This window comes from Polypterus senegalus, chromosome 8 (assembly GCF_016835505.1).
Source record: "Polypterus senegalus isolate Bchr_013 chromosome 8, ASM1683550v1, whole genome shotgun sequence".
NCBI lineage: Eukaryota > Metazoa > Chordata > Cladistia > Polypteriformes > Polypteridae > Polypterus > Polypterus senegalus.
The window spans coordinates 173,808,289-173,824,890 of NC_053161.1; the positions used below are offsets into that span (position 1 = coordinate 173,808,289).

The window sequence follows — 16,602 nt, forward strand, 5'->3', positions numbered from 1 at the left end:
TATTGTACCAACCTTTTGTCATTGATTTGCAGGTGTGTTTGTCCGTAATACACACATAAAAAATCACATCTGTTGAGAAATTCAAGTAATATTAAGGGTAATGAAAAAAATGAATTTACTCCTGACAGATACGACACATGTGCACGTATTGGAAATTGAAAGTGGCCACGTTCTGTTTAAAGTAAAATATTTAAAATATGTGGACTTCTACAGACATTCTTTTGTCCTTGCTTTTTTGTTGTCAGTAAAGATCATGTAATTTATACATTTGCTAGCATGTCTTATATGTGACATGCAGGAAATAGTTTTTTACAGGGATGAATATTATATATATATCTGAAATATGCTACTTGATTTCAAAAGAAGAAATATATATGAATGATGATGAACAAGATGATGATGATGAAGAGAATGATGAGAGGATAACTAGACGTGTCCCTAATGAAAGTGGTAATGGAGGTTTGTTATAGATGTGTAAAATGCGGACATTAGTTCAGGGTGCACATAATATATATTTTTTAATTTTTAGAATTTCCTTCTGTTTTGGCTAGTTTTAATGTAAAGAGCGCTAGCAATGTAATATTCTATAGCATTCAGTGGTTCAGAGTACTTTACATACCTTACAAATATAATACATTTTATTTATATAGCACCTTTCCCAAGCTCAAAGCACTTCATATGAAACTATAAAGAAAAATCACCAAACACCGTAACAGTTACATATTTAAGCACACAGTTTTCACTTTGTATTGTAGTGATAGAACAATATAATTTGCTTTGACTTACATGTATGTGGGTTAAGAGTAAAATCTAAAAAATAAATTGAAAATAACTGGCTAATACTTGTATCTTTTTGTTTTCTATACAAACCGTTTAAGATTTGTAATTGTTCTAGTAGCAGTAATGACAAAGAGGTTGTAGTTGTGGAACCCAAACGCCACTTCCAGTGTATATAATTAGATTTTGTTTAGTGACAAGTAATTGAAAACCTCATATAACTCTTTCATTTTTTTAATCATATTTGTTGTAATTTATTCTTTGGAAAATTACTGGACAGTAAAACCTATGCATTTTAATCTACAAATAATTGTCAACAATTCTCTCCTTAGGAAAAAGAAAGCAGCCACACTTGGTAACAGAAGATACCAGGATATCTTATGGTACGTGTATATGTAAAGATTACAAAATTCACATTTTAATTGACAACTGTTAAACATAATATTTCTTTCATATAGAAGAACCTAAAGTTGCGCCTGTGAAGAAACCTTGCCAGGAAAAAAGTTTGCGAAGACCGTGGTCCAAGAATGAAATATCGGCTGTCATGAGACACTTCAACAATCATATTTTAAAAGGAAAACTGGCTTCAGTGATTGAATGTAAACAGTGTTGCTTGGCTGAAGAGCCGATTTTGAATAATCGAACTGTACAAAACATAAGAGACTTTGTTAGAAATAAGGGCACAACATATAGAAGACAAAATGTTTAATTATAGTGAATTTAGTTGAAATGTTTGAGGAGTTCATCAAGGTGGCACACAGAAGAGAAAATTCCACTTCAGCAGAAAATTGTACACCGACAGGGACAGAGGGCTGTGCACATGCTAGTAAATTTTCTCATTTACTGAAATATTTAAAGATTGTTTATAATAAAAAGTTTCCAAAGTTCAATCGGTGTGGTCATTTTTGTTTTCCCTACTGAGATTGTTCTTAGTGGCTAAACACCAGTACTGAGAGTTCAGTCTTTATCAAATAAAAAATCATTTTGGTCTTGCATGGTAAATCTTTTGTATGTCTAACCAATATCCAACATGTTACTGCAACAATTGTGTCGGTGTATATATATGTATAAATGTAAATTAGAGCAAATTTTATCAAAAGAGGTTTGGTATAAAAGCAAGTTAGTTTATTAATCCTGGGGGAAATTTAAGCAGCTATAGCCAAGAATTGCATGAAAAAGCGGCCCAAGTTTCCTTGAAAGCTTGCATATTATAAACTTTTTAGTTAACCAATAAAAGGTGTCATTTTGCTTGACTCCTCACAATACCAAGTTAGATGTAAACATTTAAGTATGCACTACTGTATAAAATTAACATTAAGTACAGGCTGTCCAATTACAGTACACAGAGGTTGGAATCTTACAGTCCAAGTTAGGTCATTTAGATGGTGCGTACAATAATAGCAAAGTGACCAATACTAAAGTGGCGGCTTATTAAAATAAAGTAACATGGCTTATGCTGATGGAGTGACATGTTTAAAGTGACACATTATGAAAAAGGTTATATAGTGATGACCAAGTAGTGAGATGTCAGATGTGTAGTGCATTGATAATATATCAGGTAGTAAACACAAGAGCAGAGACGTAGCATCAGGCCCCTGTTGGGAAGAGTTAGAGTGATGGCTCCAGAGACAAAAGATCTTTTCTGTTTGTCTGTACTTCAGTTCTATAATATCAGCTGACCAATAAACAAACTCCTCTGCTTAATTATGTTGGTGTATAGCAGGTAATGTCCATTGTACATAATAGTGGCAGTTTGCATAATGTCTTCCTCTCTGCCACTCTCACCAGGGAATCCATTTTCATACCAACCACAGATCCTGCTTGCCTACTCAGCTTGTCAATACAATCAACATCTCTCTGCTTCAAGCTAACCCCAGCACATCACAGTTTAGCACAGAGTACTCGCAAACACCGACTGATGGAACATCTGCAAGAGTGTCTTACAAATATTCAAGGAGCTCAGGCTCCTCAGAACACAGAGTTGGCTCTGCCCCTTCTAGAACAAAGCCTTTGTGTTCTCTGATCAGTGCAGTCTGTCATCCATCTGTACTCCAGGGTGTGTGTGTATGTGTATGTATGTATATATATGTGTATGTGTGTGTGTGTGTATATATATATATATGTATGTCTTGGCCCACACAAACGTCTTTAATGGAGACAGGTCTGTTTACACTCAAACCATTGCATGACTATTTTGACCGCATTATTGCCTTGGGTTTTAAAAACAATTAAAATTGCAGGTGATTTCTACAAGAATTTGAATCAAGAAATATGCGACAAATGCCTATTAACTAATCAGAAACTTTTCTTAAAACAGATCTGTGTGAAGTAAATGAAATGTGAAGGTTTTTCTTTCGTTACATAATCATACAGTGCTAAAACAGATTGCTTGTGAATACGCCATTCAACTGAACAAAGTTCTCCAGTCTTACTAACCTCAATGTCTACTATCATATACACTACTTGCAAGTTTATTCCATGTATTTATAATTCTCTGCAGAAAGAGAACCCACATGAACATTTGAAAAATATAATTTTACGAGGTTTCCAACTTTGAAATTCCAGATAATCTCTTTAGTTGAGTAATTGAGAACTGCTGAGTATTTGATAATATCCTAACATCTGCACTGGGAATAATGTTATCAAAAAGTAGGAATACACTAAAGAACTGTATGTACCAGTGAAGTTAGGTATTCAATTGCTATATTGCAATCATGTATAATACCCTAAGACAATCTGGTTGTAGTCTGAGGCCTCACATGACTTTGCAGGCCCAAAAACACACTTACTGTATGTCAATAGCGAATATATTGAAGTTTAGGTTAAAAGCTGTGTTTACCATATCCTGTGTATGATGGTGAATTTAGGTATTCATTTGCTATATTGCAATCATGTATAATGCCCTAGGTCACTCTGCTTGTAGTCTGAGGCCTCACATGACTTAGCAGGCCCAAAAAGACATGTATGTCAATAGCTAGTATAATGAAGTTTAGGTATAAAGCTGTGTGCATCATATCCTGTGTATGATGGTGAATTTAGGTATTCATTTGGTATAGTACAATTATAGACAATACTCTTGAGTCACATATTTGTCCTTTCAGGCATCACTTGGTTTGAGAGGCCTAAAAAGACTTATACGTCCATAGTGAATATACAGAATTGTGGGTAAAAACTTCTGTTCATTCTATACCAAGTATGACAGTCAATTTAGGTATTTATTTGCTATATTGCAATCAGGTATAATGCCCTAGGAGAATTTATTTGTAGTCTGAGGCCTCACATGACTTGCAAGGCCCAAAATGACACGTATGTCAATAGCGAATACAATATAATGAAGTTTAGATATAAAGCTGTGTTGATCATATCCTGTACATGATTGTGAATTTACGTATTCATTTGGTATACTACAATTATACACGATGTTCTAGAGTCATTTGTTTGTCCTTTCAGGCTTCATTTGGTTTGAGAGGCCAGAAAAGACTCCTACGTCCATATTGAACTCATAGAATTGTAGGTAAAAAAATTCTGTTTATTCTAATACCATGTATGACCGTGAATTTAGGCGTTATTTTCCTATTTGTAGTGTTAGTCCTCATCTGAATTGAACGGCTCAGAAGGACATGTTAGCTAATAATTAATTTATTGAAAGTTATATAAAAATGTTCTCTTTATTTTGCTCTTTGTTTAACTGTGAAATTAGAGTTTCATTTGTAATTATAAATTTTGTAATTATGCACAATTCTCTTGGGCAATGAAATTATGTATTGTTTATTGCCTTGGTCGTAAACTTAATCTTAATATATCTTAGTGTGTTTGTGGTACATTTTTTGTTGGTGTGCTGTAGTAAAATTTTGATAAATGTTTCCCTTGTTTTGTGTGTTTTTATCAATGCCTTACATAAAATCCCAAGTTTCTTATGACTTATGTTTTTAGTGACAATTTACTGTTTCTTTACTAATGATATATGAAATGAGTGTAACTTAAAATCGGCTGTAGGTTAGTTAGGAGCATGTGCTGACAGTGCATTGGCACACCCAACACTTGACAACAATAGCTGGCAATTCATTAAATTGAACCTTTACATTCATTCATGCAGTCGGACTACAGCCATAGCTGAGAATCTAGAAACCATGTTTTAAAGCTACATAATTCCAATTATTTCAAATCCTAATATATTAAAAACAAATGTTTTATCAGTAGCTTTTTCATAAATGATATTTGGATTTTTTATTTTTATTTATAAAAACTATTAAAGGCATTATTTTTAATTTAAGTCTCTAATGTTTGACTTTCCTGAAGCAATTATTAAGCCGTCATTTCTAGTCCTCAAAAATATTTTGGTCCATTTAATGTAGTGTGTGATTAGGAATTTCTGTGTGAAGTAAATGTCCTCATAAACAATAAAAAATTAATGTCCCCATATACCTGTAAAAAGTCAGGTCAGGAAATTTAAGTCATATCAAGAAATTCAAGAGGAATGTATCTTAATTAAGTCATAAATAATAATTTATATGCATTTTTTTAATGATAACATAAAAGGAAAGTGATGTCCTCATAATGCAGGATTGGTTCAGGTGACCCTCATAAACCACATTTACCTGTCTGTGTGTGTGTGTGTGTGGTGTGTGCGTGTGTGCGTGTGCGTGTGCGTGTGCGTGTGCGCGCTACAGAGAGAGAGAGAGAGAGCTAGCGAGCGAGCGCGTGAGCCAGGCTGCTCCTGTAGCTGAGGTGGGGGGGGGGGCTTTGGTGGTGTGTGTGCTACAGAGAGAGAGAGAGCAAGCGAGCCAGGCTGCTCGTGTAGCTGAGCAGGGAGCCTGGGTGTTTTGTGTCAGTGTTAGTCAATGTTTTTACATTACTTTACTATTACACTGTGCATTCTATGGTGTAATTAACTATATTTGTGCTTAATCTTTGCATATATTTACATATTTACATACAGTTTGTACGGTCTGGAATGGATTAATTGTATTTACATACAATCCTATGGGTGAAACTGCTTCGGTTCATTTCAACTCGGTTTACGACCAAAGTTCTGGAACGAATTATGGTCGTGAACCGAGGTTCCACTGTATTTGGCTTTTTAAGAGACTTTGGATTCAGTGCTAAAAAAAGGGTACCACCTTCATGCTGTGTAGTCCTACTGGGAGACTTCACCGGTCTTCTGGTGAAAAACCGACGTACATGGAGCGGCAGGAACAGTAGAAATCCTGCAGATCACTCCTCCTAAAGTGGTGAATTGTTGTTTGACTTCTGCTCTGGTTAAGGATTGTCTATAACAAACATTAGTTTTGATCACAAGGTTTGTCATGAGTATACCTGGTACCAGCATACCTTGGGTCATAGGTCAGTGATTGACTGTGATTGCATTGTCTATTCTGTATCCAAGTGAAGTTTACCCTGAGGCTAAAGCTTCTGGACATTTCGATAAAGGGAGGTGCTGAGATGTCAAGTGATCACCTCTTGGTGCTGAGCTGACTCAGGTAGATGATACAGGAGAAGCTCATCTGGAGTTGAACTCATTCTGATCATCTGGGTCAATGTGATTGGCATAAATAAACGGTGACACTACACTTCCATTAACATTATGATGGAGAGTATGAATGTCACCGGTGTATCACAAAGCTGACCAAGCCTTGTTTCCACTGCCACTCCCTTTCCAGAGCAGACACAAATAACCCTGCTAATCTGATTTCTTTCATTTCCATATATTTTTTTTCTGGTGTTCATTAACATTTTGTTAATTTCTCAGTTTTGCTTTGCTGATCGAAGTAAGTCATTTTGACCTGAAGTCAAAAGGGTTTGGTGTGGGGAAATGTCAGAACAGATTCTAATAATTAAAGGTGCATTTCACATGTTTGGCATGGTGCTCTGTTTTATAAATGAAATTAAAGATTATCACTTTTCTCCTCTGTTAAGCAAATGAAATAATAAGATATAATTCTAAATAATATTTGAATAGTATAATGATGACATGATGATGTAGTTGTGTAATGTAGTTAAATAAATGTGACCAGTAGTCTTGTCAGTTGGCCTCTCACACAAATGATCTCTTCAGTTTATTTCCTCTTCTTCTGTCCAGTGACTGTGCTCGTGTACTGAGTCATTGTAACAGAGAAAGGAAAATGATGAAGTTGAATGGCTTTCCTTTTGCAACCTAACGTTTCTAATTGCTAATGCTTTTTAAAGGTTGCTGATTATTTCATCCAGCATTTAATGTTTAGTTTAATGTCGACTTAAAGAGTAAACCTGTAATTTCTTTCTTTTAAACTTCATACAGGAGACCAACATATGTGCTGTTCTGAATGTGGCAAACAGTTCAAGTCCAGGGGATATCTTCGGATCCATCAAAGAATTCACACAGGAATAAAGCCTTATTGCTGTTCTGCATGTGGCAAGACGTTTTTACAAAAGGGTACTCTTCATAGACACCAAAGAGTTCACACAGGAGAGAAGCCTTATAGCTGTTCTGAATGTGGCAATCGCTTTTCACAAAAGCGCGGTCTTCTGAGACACCAAACAATTCACACAGCAGAGAATCCTTATTGCTGTTCTGAATGTGGTGAGAGGTTTTTGAAAAATACTGATCTTCAGATCCATCAAGTCATTCACACGGGAGGGAAGACTTATTGCTGTTCTGAATGTGGCAAGCACTTTCTAAAAAAGAGTTTACTTCATAGACACCAAAAAATTCACACAGGAGAGAAACCTTATTGCTGTTCTGAATGTGGCAATCGCTTTTCAGTAAAGCGCAGTCTTGTGAGACACCAAACAATTCACACAGTGGAGAATCCTTATTGCTGTTCTCAATGTGGCGAGAAGTTTTTGAAAAAGAGCGATCTTCAGATCCACCAACGAACTCACACGGGAGAAAAGCCTTATTGCTGTTCTGATTGTGGTAAGCAGTTTTCCAGAAAGATCCATCTTCAAGTCCACCAAATAATTCACACGGGAGAGAAACCTTATTGGTGTTCTGAATGTGGCAAGCAGTTTTGGCAGAAGAGCAGTCTACAGAGACACCAAAGATTTCACACAGGAGAGAAACCTTATTGCTGTTCTGAATGTGGCAATCGCTTTAAAGAAAAGGACAGTCTTCTGAACCACCAAACAATTCACACAGGGGAGAGACCTTATTGCTGCTCTCAGTGTGATAAGCAGTTTTCCCTTCAGAAGAATCTTCATAGACACCAAGGAATTCACACAGGAGAGAAACCTTATTGCTGTTCTGATTGTGGCAAGAAATTTTTGCAAAAAGCGGCTCTTCAGACCCACAAAACAATTCACACAGGAGAAAAGCCTTATTGTTGTTCTGAATGTAGTAAGTGCTTTTCGCTCAAAACCAGTCTTCGGATTCACCAAAGAATTCACACTGGAGAGAAGCCTTATCGTTGCCCTGAATGTGGGAAGTGCTTTTCACAAGGGAGCATTCTTTCGACCCATCGAAAAATGCATAATTGAGAGAAGCCATATTGTGTTTCTGAATGTGCCAACTGTTTATCACAAAGGAGTCAACATCAGCGCCACAAGAGAATTAACAGTGGCATCACCACACAAGCGTACCGTGAGTAAGAAAATAGCAGAACCTGACACAGTCCAGTGTGTATGTGAAGATAAAGACGAGACCAAGTACTGCTAGTTCTACACAACTGGACATGAGCTCTCAACTGAAGTGCATCCTGGGACTGCTTGTGCAAAACTACAGTGCAGAAATGTAATTTTGATTTCCAAATTAGATAACTGATGCTAATTTAGGATACCTACCTGGAATACTTAAAAAAAGTAAAGAAATTAGTGTGGAGAAATTAGAATGCCTCCAAAGAACAGCAAAAGAAGAAATAATAGAGGAAAGGATGCTAGCATATATCAGATGGATGCATCAGCAGAGAATTGCACATAAAAATATTTACACATTGGAAAATCTGAAATGAACATCCACATATGAACAGAGACAACCAGAGAAATATTTGCCAGAAGTGGAATGTCCTGAGAAGTAAGCGATTCTCAAACAGTGCAGTGCTAACAGTAAAGCGAGGAAGAGGAGTTGAGAAGGGATGACAGCTGATTGAAGGTGAGAACAAAGCTTTACACTTAAAAGAAGTTGAAAGAAAACCACAAGTGAAGATCACCCCAATGGATAAAGAAGACGGGCAGTGAGTATTAAAAAAAATCAACAGGAAAAACAGCATGCAGTTACACAGACAGACAAAAGTAAATCAGTATAAGAGAACACTGCACAAGAAGAAATGACGCAGTCGCGAGAGGACAAAGTCATTCAGGAACTTAAAGAAGGACTTACTGATTTCCGTACACCTATCTGTTAAGAAGAGAAAAGTGAAGAAGAATAGCAAATGATCGTAACCGGATGGAGGTGGAAATCAGCAAAGGTCTCTCAATTTGATATTCCAAGGATGTTTTTTTTTCTGCAGATTTAAACATGTATTGTGATTTTTTTTAAGTATTGTGATGGTAATGTGATTCAATATTGTAATTTATTGCTGATTCTTTATTAATTAAAATGAGAATTTGTCTTCAACTTCATGAGTAATGCAACTAAATGTTGTAGTTTAAAGTGTTTTCATTGAATCAAGTAAACTTCATAACTGCATCCCTATCAATAAAAGGTATGGAATCAAGAAATTTTCTAACATGTTATGTGCACTGCTCTGTTGGGTTGGCACATCAGTAATCAGCCTGTGCTGTGGAACATCTGACCAGTTCTTCTTTTACCACAAAGCCTGAAGGCCTTGGTTGCTTCTGTGGAAAGTCCCAGTGACACGTCGTCTTCTTCCTAGGAGCCACACAACTGCTGGTACTTTTGAGTGCTCACTGAGCTGCCAAGTTTATTGTCTGTGCATATCATTTAAACACGAGGAAAGCCCACCACCCTGAGCTGTAGCAAGCATATTCAACATATTGTTGGTGACTAACACCAGCTCTTTTACAGTTCCCCATTCCTCAGTGACATTGCAAAGTAGCTCGGTGTGACTGTCACGTATGGCGGTTTGTAGGACATAAGATGATAAGCACCATTCTTCGTTTTTATGATGTGATGTTACTGTAACAAAGCCTGCTGTGGCTCTTGATGTTCATGAATGACATGTCAGTGCAACTCTTCTTTCCAGAGTAACTACTTTAACTCTTATTTATCCTTGTTGTATTTTCCAGGAACTGCACTACCTGAGGAAAAAGTACTGTGATGGAATAATGCAACACATAACTCTAGGATTAATGAAGGAGCGGGATGTTCATTCCGGTAACACTCAGGTGGTAAAAAGTACCAGTGGGCCAAAGCCAGTCCCCACAAAGATGGAGGCATGATAGTTGACGGGGACTCCGTTATTAGGTGATTCATATCCAGGTTTCCTCCAGTGCCAGAGATCCTCTCACAGTGTGTTTTCTTCTGGGAGCACAGAAGTCTGTGTGTGTGTGTGTTAGAGGGGGGACCACCTTAATGGGTGTAAAGGCTGAAGCAGTATGGGTCAATCCAGTTGTACTTGTACTTGTTGGAACAAATGAAGTATGTAGGGGCAGGCCGTGAGTTCCTCAATCCAAATTTAAAGTGTTAAGGGTCAAGCTGAGTAGCAGAACTGGCAAGGTGGTGGTCTTCAAAGTTATGCCTGTGCCACATGCCAGTAACAGGTAAGACAGAGAAGATTTGAAGGCTTAATACTCACATTTTTGGTAAGGTTAGTGAAACACGGAATTGTGGGACATTTGGCTGCCTCTCCTGTAGGACCAGTTACATTTGAACAGGAGGGGCACCAAAGTACTGGGGATGCATAGGAGTAGGTTAGTCGAGGAGCCCCCCAGCCTGATATCGAACAGTACACGAAGGGACAGACAGAAGTAAGAATACAAGTACATGTAGGCAGTGGGAACTCAACTGAAGTAAGTAAATCTAAATCTGTAGTGTAATACGCATATAAATCTAGGAAACTAGCATTCCTTCCATTAAAGGATAAAGTACTTGAGGGAAGTTTCTAGAGCAAGGGTCCTCAATCACGGTCCTGGAGGGCCGCAGAGGCTACAGACTTTCATTCCTGCCAGTGTCCTAATTAGAACTCAGTCCTTGCTGATAATGAAAGTTGATGTTTAACTATATGGCTTGTTAGCACTTTCATTCATCAAAGACAAATTGAATTCCATTGTAGATCAGGGGTCCTCCATTACTCTCCTGGAGGGCCACAGTGGCTGCAGGTTTTCACTTTAACCATTGTCTTCATTAGAACCATTTTATTTACTACCAAAGCAATACGTTTTTGCCTGTTGCCATTCAGAACCCTTAATTGTCTATTTTAAATTTTAGTAGCTGCATTTATGTGTAAATTGTTGCCCGTTTTCTTAATCGGACACCAGGTAACCAATAAACCAGCAGCTCATGTGCTTACCATGAAGTATATTAGTATGGTGTTAAAAATAAATAAATAAATGAGAGAGGAATTGGAAGGAGCATTAAGTTTAAATCTACACTCACCTAAAGGATTATTAGGAACACCATACTAATACGGTGTTTGACCCCCCTTTCGCCTTCAGAACTGCCTTCATTCTACGTGGCATTGATTCAACAAGGTGCTGAAAGCATTCTTTAGAAATGTTGGCCCATATTGATAGGATAGCATCTTGCAGTTGATGGAGATTTGTGGGATGCACATCCAGGGCACGGCTCCCTGCTCCACCACATCCCAAAGATGCTCTATTGGGTTGAGATCAGGTGACTGTGGGGGCCATTTTAGTACAGTGAACTCATTGTCATGTTCAAGAAACCCATTTGAAATGATTCGAGCTTTGTGACATGGTGCATTATCCTGCTGGAAGTAGCCATCAGAGGATGGGTACATGGTGGTCATGAAGGGATGGACATGGTCAGAAACAATGCTCAGGTAGCCCGTGGCATTTAAACGATGCCCAATTGGCACTAAGGGGCCTAAAGTGTGCCAAGAAAACATCCCCCACACCATTACACCACCAGCCTGCACAGTGGTAACAAGGCATGATGGATCCATGTTCTCATTCTGTTTACGCCAAATTCTGACTGAATGTCTCAACAGAAATCGAGACTCATCAGACCAGGCAACATTTTTCCAGTCTTCAACTGTCCAATTTTGGTGAGCTCGTGCAAATTGTAGCCTCTTTTTCCTATTTGTAGTGGAGATGAGTGGTACCCGGTGGGGTCTTCTGCTGTTGTAGCCCATCCACCTCAAGGTTGTGCGTGTTGTGGCTTCACAAATGCTTTGCTGCATACCTCGGTTGTAACGAGTGGTTATTTCAGTCAAAGTTGCTCTTCTATCAGCTTGAATCAGTCGGCCCATTCTCCTCTGACCTCTAGCATCAACAAGGCATTTTCGCCCACAGGACTGCCGCATACTGGATGTTTTTCCCTTTTCACACCATTCTTTGTAAACCCTAGAAATGGTTGTGCGTGAAAATCCCAGTAACTGAGCAGATTGTGAAATACTCAGACCGGCCCGTCTGGCACGAACAACCATGCCACGCTCCAAATTGCTTAAATCACCTTTCTTTGCCATTCTGACATTCAGTTTGGAGTTCAGGAGATTGTCTTGACCAGGACCACACCCCTAAATGCATTGAAGCAACTGCCATGTGATTGGTTGATTAGATAATTGCATTAATGACAAATTGAACAGGTGTTCCTAATAATCCTTTAGGTGAGTGCATTCTGGTCCACAAAACACTTGGATGTTTAATGTTCTCAGAGAAGGAAACTCTACAGTGCAATTCAAATTGCTGTCAGATGAATGTAAGCATTAACACGCCAAACAGTTCAATACCGAATTTCATTATCAGCATGGACTGCTTTCCAATTAGAAAATGAGTTGGAATAAAAATCTGCAGCCGCTGCGGCCCTCCAGGACTGTGATTGAGGACCCTCTGTTCTAGAGGGAGAGGAGCTGCGCCAATACACACGCAGGGTGACCAACAAAAAGGTCAATTCACGAGTGGCGAGCTGAGAGGAAGAAGCTACTAGAGCAGCGGTTCTCAAACTGGGGTCCGCGGTTTCGGTGGGACCGTCAGAGATGATTGCATTTTTATAATTATTAATCTTTACCATCCGAGGGGAAGTAAGTGACTGAGCTCCGTCGTTACCCCCACCACCTAGACCTGATCACTAATCCACTGTTCCGTTATTCGCTCCCACCGTTACCACTCGGCATAAACCAGCCCTTATTATTTTTATCTTAATCAAAAATTATCGCTTCTTTCGTAGAATCAAAACACTCGTGAACAGTTTTTGTATATTTTAGAAGCAAATAAGAGTGCTAAAGGTGGGTACAGATAATACACCTTTTGTGTTTTAAGTGGTGAAATTGCCCGCTCAATGCAAATGAAGTAAAAGTGTTCATAATGAGACAATTCAAAATATAGCGATTGCTAAGAGGCGGTTTTAAAAAATCGACAATGAAGAAAAGAGTGGAACGTATTTGGCGCCCCCAATTTTCTTGAAATAATATTGATTTTTTAATTTTTAATAAAAGGGTCCGTGAGCCATCAAACAATTTTTAAAGGGACCGCCACGCAAGAAATTCTAAAGAAGTTTGAAGACGCTGTACTAGAGGAACTGTGGGCAAACGGACTGATTTTTTTGAAGTTAATTTTTTCTTTATTAATACGGGGGTCCCAGATAACTGGACATGTTGTTATAGTAACTGAAGCAGGAATAGAGAAAGTGAATGCAAAAAGTGGCTCTTATTTTGATAATGCACTTTGTTTTTGAATTAACTGGACTGATATTAGTAATAATAACAAATCTTTCTATTATAATAAAAAAAAAAAATCCTGGGACGAGACGTGACTTTCTCAGAGAGACACTTTCACATTGCGCAAGACGAGACTTTGTGCCAAGAGAGGGGCCCGGAAATAAAAGACAAAGAGTAGATGACAAAGTAGAACGTCGTAAAGAATTCAAAAAACGTTGGCGCGATGCACAGGCAGAGCAGGTTAGAGATAATGGATGTACGAAAATTCGAAAGTCTCCAAAAAAGGATAGTAAAGATCGCATTTGTGCAAACAAATGGAAATTATTACTCGGTGAAATAATGGAATAGAGAAAAGAGATCAAATATATTGTTCGGATTTAAACTTTAACTCGGAGACTTGTAGATCGCCTAATTCGTGTTGCCATCAGGGAGAAGTAGTGTTTCTAGCAAATGAAGAGATTTATCTGCGAGAATTAGAAGATTTGTTGTTTGGTGAAAGTGCAATCCACAAAGGTGAGCGGCAGAGACACAAAGTTGCTGGTGCGCAGCGTAGGCCGGGGGGCTTGGCGAGCGAAGTGAGTAGGGGATACCCTGCCTTTGGAGCTCTGTGCATGTGCCTCATTTTCTGTTATTAAATCTAGACTTAAAACCTATGTTTTTAATATTGCCTTTTGTTATTTTTATTAACTAGGGGGTGACTGTGACAAACGAAGGACAATTTATGGTGTGACAAGCAGCCTCTCTTTATCTTGGACAGCCTCAGCAGCAGCAGGTACCATCATAAGGCGCTTTACAGAAACTGGGAAACATGAAGGAAAAAAGAATAAAACGTGAACTGAGCAGCACAAAGCAAAATTAAAAATGAATAACAGCAGAGTTCAGGAGGAACTGGAATTTTACCACAAGGATTTAAGCAGTGAGCATAAGTGAGTTTTACAAAGCAAAGAAGTAGAGGACATTAAAAATGATTATGGTAAGTGTTTGTAGTTCTATAAGCCAATATGTTACTTGCATGGCTGCTCACCTACTTCTTCATGAGGGTTTACTGCCACCGTGATGGCGGCTGATGTGTCCCCGGAGTAATCCGATAAGCCCTTTGGTGATATGACAGCAGCCTTCATGTAACTGAGCTGTTAACCACAAACGTTAGGGCTGTGTGGGGGTCCTGCCTCACCGGACAGTCCATCTACCGGCCTTTATGATAATAAAAAAACAACCATTTCTGAGTATTTCAACCTCTAAATCAAAAAGCAGCTAATGTCATGGTCTACTTTTAATTAATTAGCATAATATCGTGCAGCCCCTGCTTGTGTCCACAGTCAGAACAGCAGTTTTGACCTCACAGTTTAAAGACTCGTAGATAGTCGTGTGTAACGGAGGCATTAGGACATCAGCAGAGGGTTTATAAATAAAACTGTCTGGAAAAAAGGGTGCTTAGTGATGGAGGACTGCAGTTACATGATGAGGGTCTTAATGAACGTCGGAACAATTTAAAAAAAAAAATGTTTAAACCACAACTTCAGCTCTGTTTTCAAAACACTCAGCATCATGTCCAGTAATTTCATCTTGTGAAAGTAAATGCTTCACACAAACATATAAGCAAGGTCATATTTAACACAGTAATAAACCTTACTAAACAGCAGCAGCAGCAGCAGCAGCTCCGAGGTCCTTGAGGAGGTCTTCTGTGCCTCGGTCACCCATAGAGCTCTGCTGTCTGGAGATCTGCAATCCTGATTGACCAATCAGGTGTGACTAACCCTGATGGGCGGGGCCAGAGAAAGAACAACCCATTTCTGGTCCTCATGAATATTCAAATCAAATCAAAGAGGACCTTGTCTGACAGAGGGGATGCCAGGCCTGGCTTTGGTATTCACCTAAGAGTGTCTGCTGGCACATGCAGGTGACCCACACAGCCTTGTAGTACTCGGCACAATAAAGCTATTCCATTGGGTGTGATGAGGATGGATAGGATTAGAAATGAGTACATTAGAGGGTCAGCTGAAGTTGGACGGTTGGAAGACAAAGTCCGAGAGGTGAGACTGTGTTGGTTTGGACATGTGCAGAGGAGAGATGCTGGGAATATTGGGAGAAGGATGGTAAGGATAGAGCGGCCAGGGAAGAGGAAGGCCTAAGAGAAGGTTTATGGATGTGGTGAGAGAGGACATGAAGGTGATGGGGGTGACAGAACAAGATACAGAGGACAGAAATATAAGGAAGAAGATGATCCACTGTGGCAAACCATAATGGGAGTAGCCAAAAGAAGAAGTGTTTTCAATGTTTCGTTTTATGCCAGAGTCCTTGACGGACAGTCCAATTTTTGATTAAGAGTACAGGGTGGGCCATTTATATGGATACACCTTAAAAAAATGGGAATGGTTGGTGATATTAACTTCCTGTTTGTGGCACGTTAGTATATGTGAGAGGGGAAACTTTTCAAGATGGGTGGTGACCATGGTGGCCATTTTGAAGTCGGCCATTTTGGATCCAACTTTTGTTTTTCCAATAGGAAGAGGGTCATGTGACACATCAAACTTATTGGGAATTTCACAAGAAAAACAATGGTGTGCTTGGTTTTAACGTAACTTTATTCTTTCATGAGTTATTTACAAGTTTCTCTTTGTGTACAGCCATTGACATGTCGCAGAGGTTAACACGTGAGGAGCGGATAGAAATTGTGTTGATGTCTGGTGAACGCAGTAACCAGGTCATTGCAGCAGATTTCAATGCAAGACACTCTACGAGACCACCCATCTCCCATGCTACAGTTAGCAAACTGCTTGCCAAGTTTCGTGAAACTGGTTCAGTGTTGGATTTGCCAAAATGTGGACACATGAAAACTGTCACTAATGAAGAAACATCAGTGGCTGTCCTAGCTTCATTCAGCAAGAGCCCACAGCGTAGCACTCGCCGCATGTCACTGGAGAGTGGCATTAGTCGAACATCCCTTCAACGGATATTAGCTACTCACAAATGGCACCCTTACAAACTCCAGCTACTGCAGCATCTCAACGAGGATGACCCAGATCGGCGCACTGAATTTGCAGAATGGGCAAAACAAAAATTGGAACAGGACCCTCAGTTTACGCAGAAGATTTGGTTCAGTGATGAGGCA

General features: G+C 39.0%; 1 protein-coding gene across 7 annotated transcripts in view; it reads left to right on the plus strand.

The window, feature by feature from the left end:
* Window positions 1–15,266, plus strand: part of LOC120533395 (gastrula zinc finger protein XlCGF26.1-like) — a 69,083-nt gene extending 53,817 nt beyond the window's left edge. For 4 of the 7 annotated variants that reach the window (XM_039760253.1, XM_039760255.1, XM_039760256.1 and 1 more), the window contains exon 3: window positions 7,055–9,239. In XM_039760253.1, coding sequence (XP_039616187.1) covers window positions 7,055–8,232 — 1,178 coding nt within the window. In that variant the 3' untranslated portion in view covers window positions 8,233–9,239. Of the gene's footprint in view, window positions 1–363; window positions 451–1,109; window positions 1,161–7,054; window positions 9,240–9,939; window positions 10,118–14,181 lie in introns of those variants that run through there. The other 3 variants (XM_039760250.1, XR_005634489.1, XM_039760251.1) reach the window with 3 other exon arrangements.
* Window positions 15,267–16,602: the final 1,336 nt, after the last annotated feature.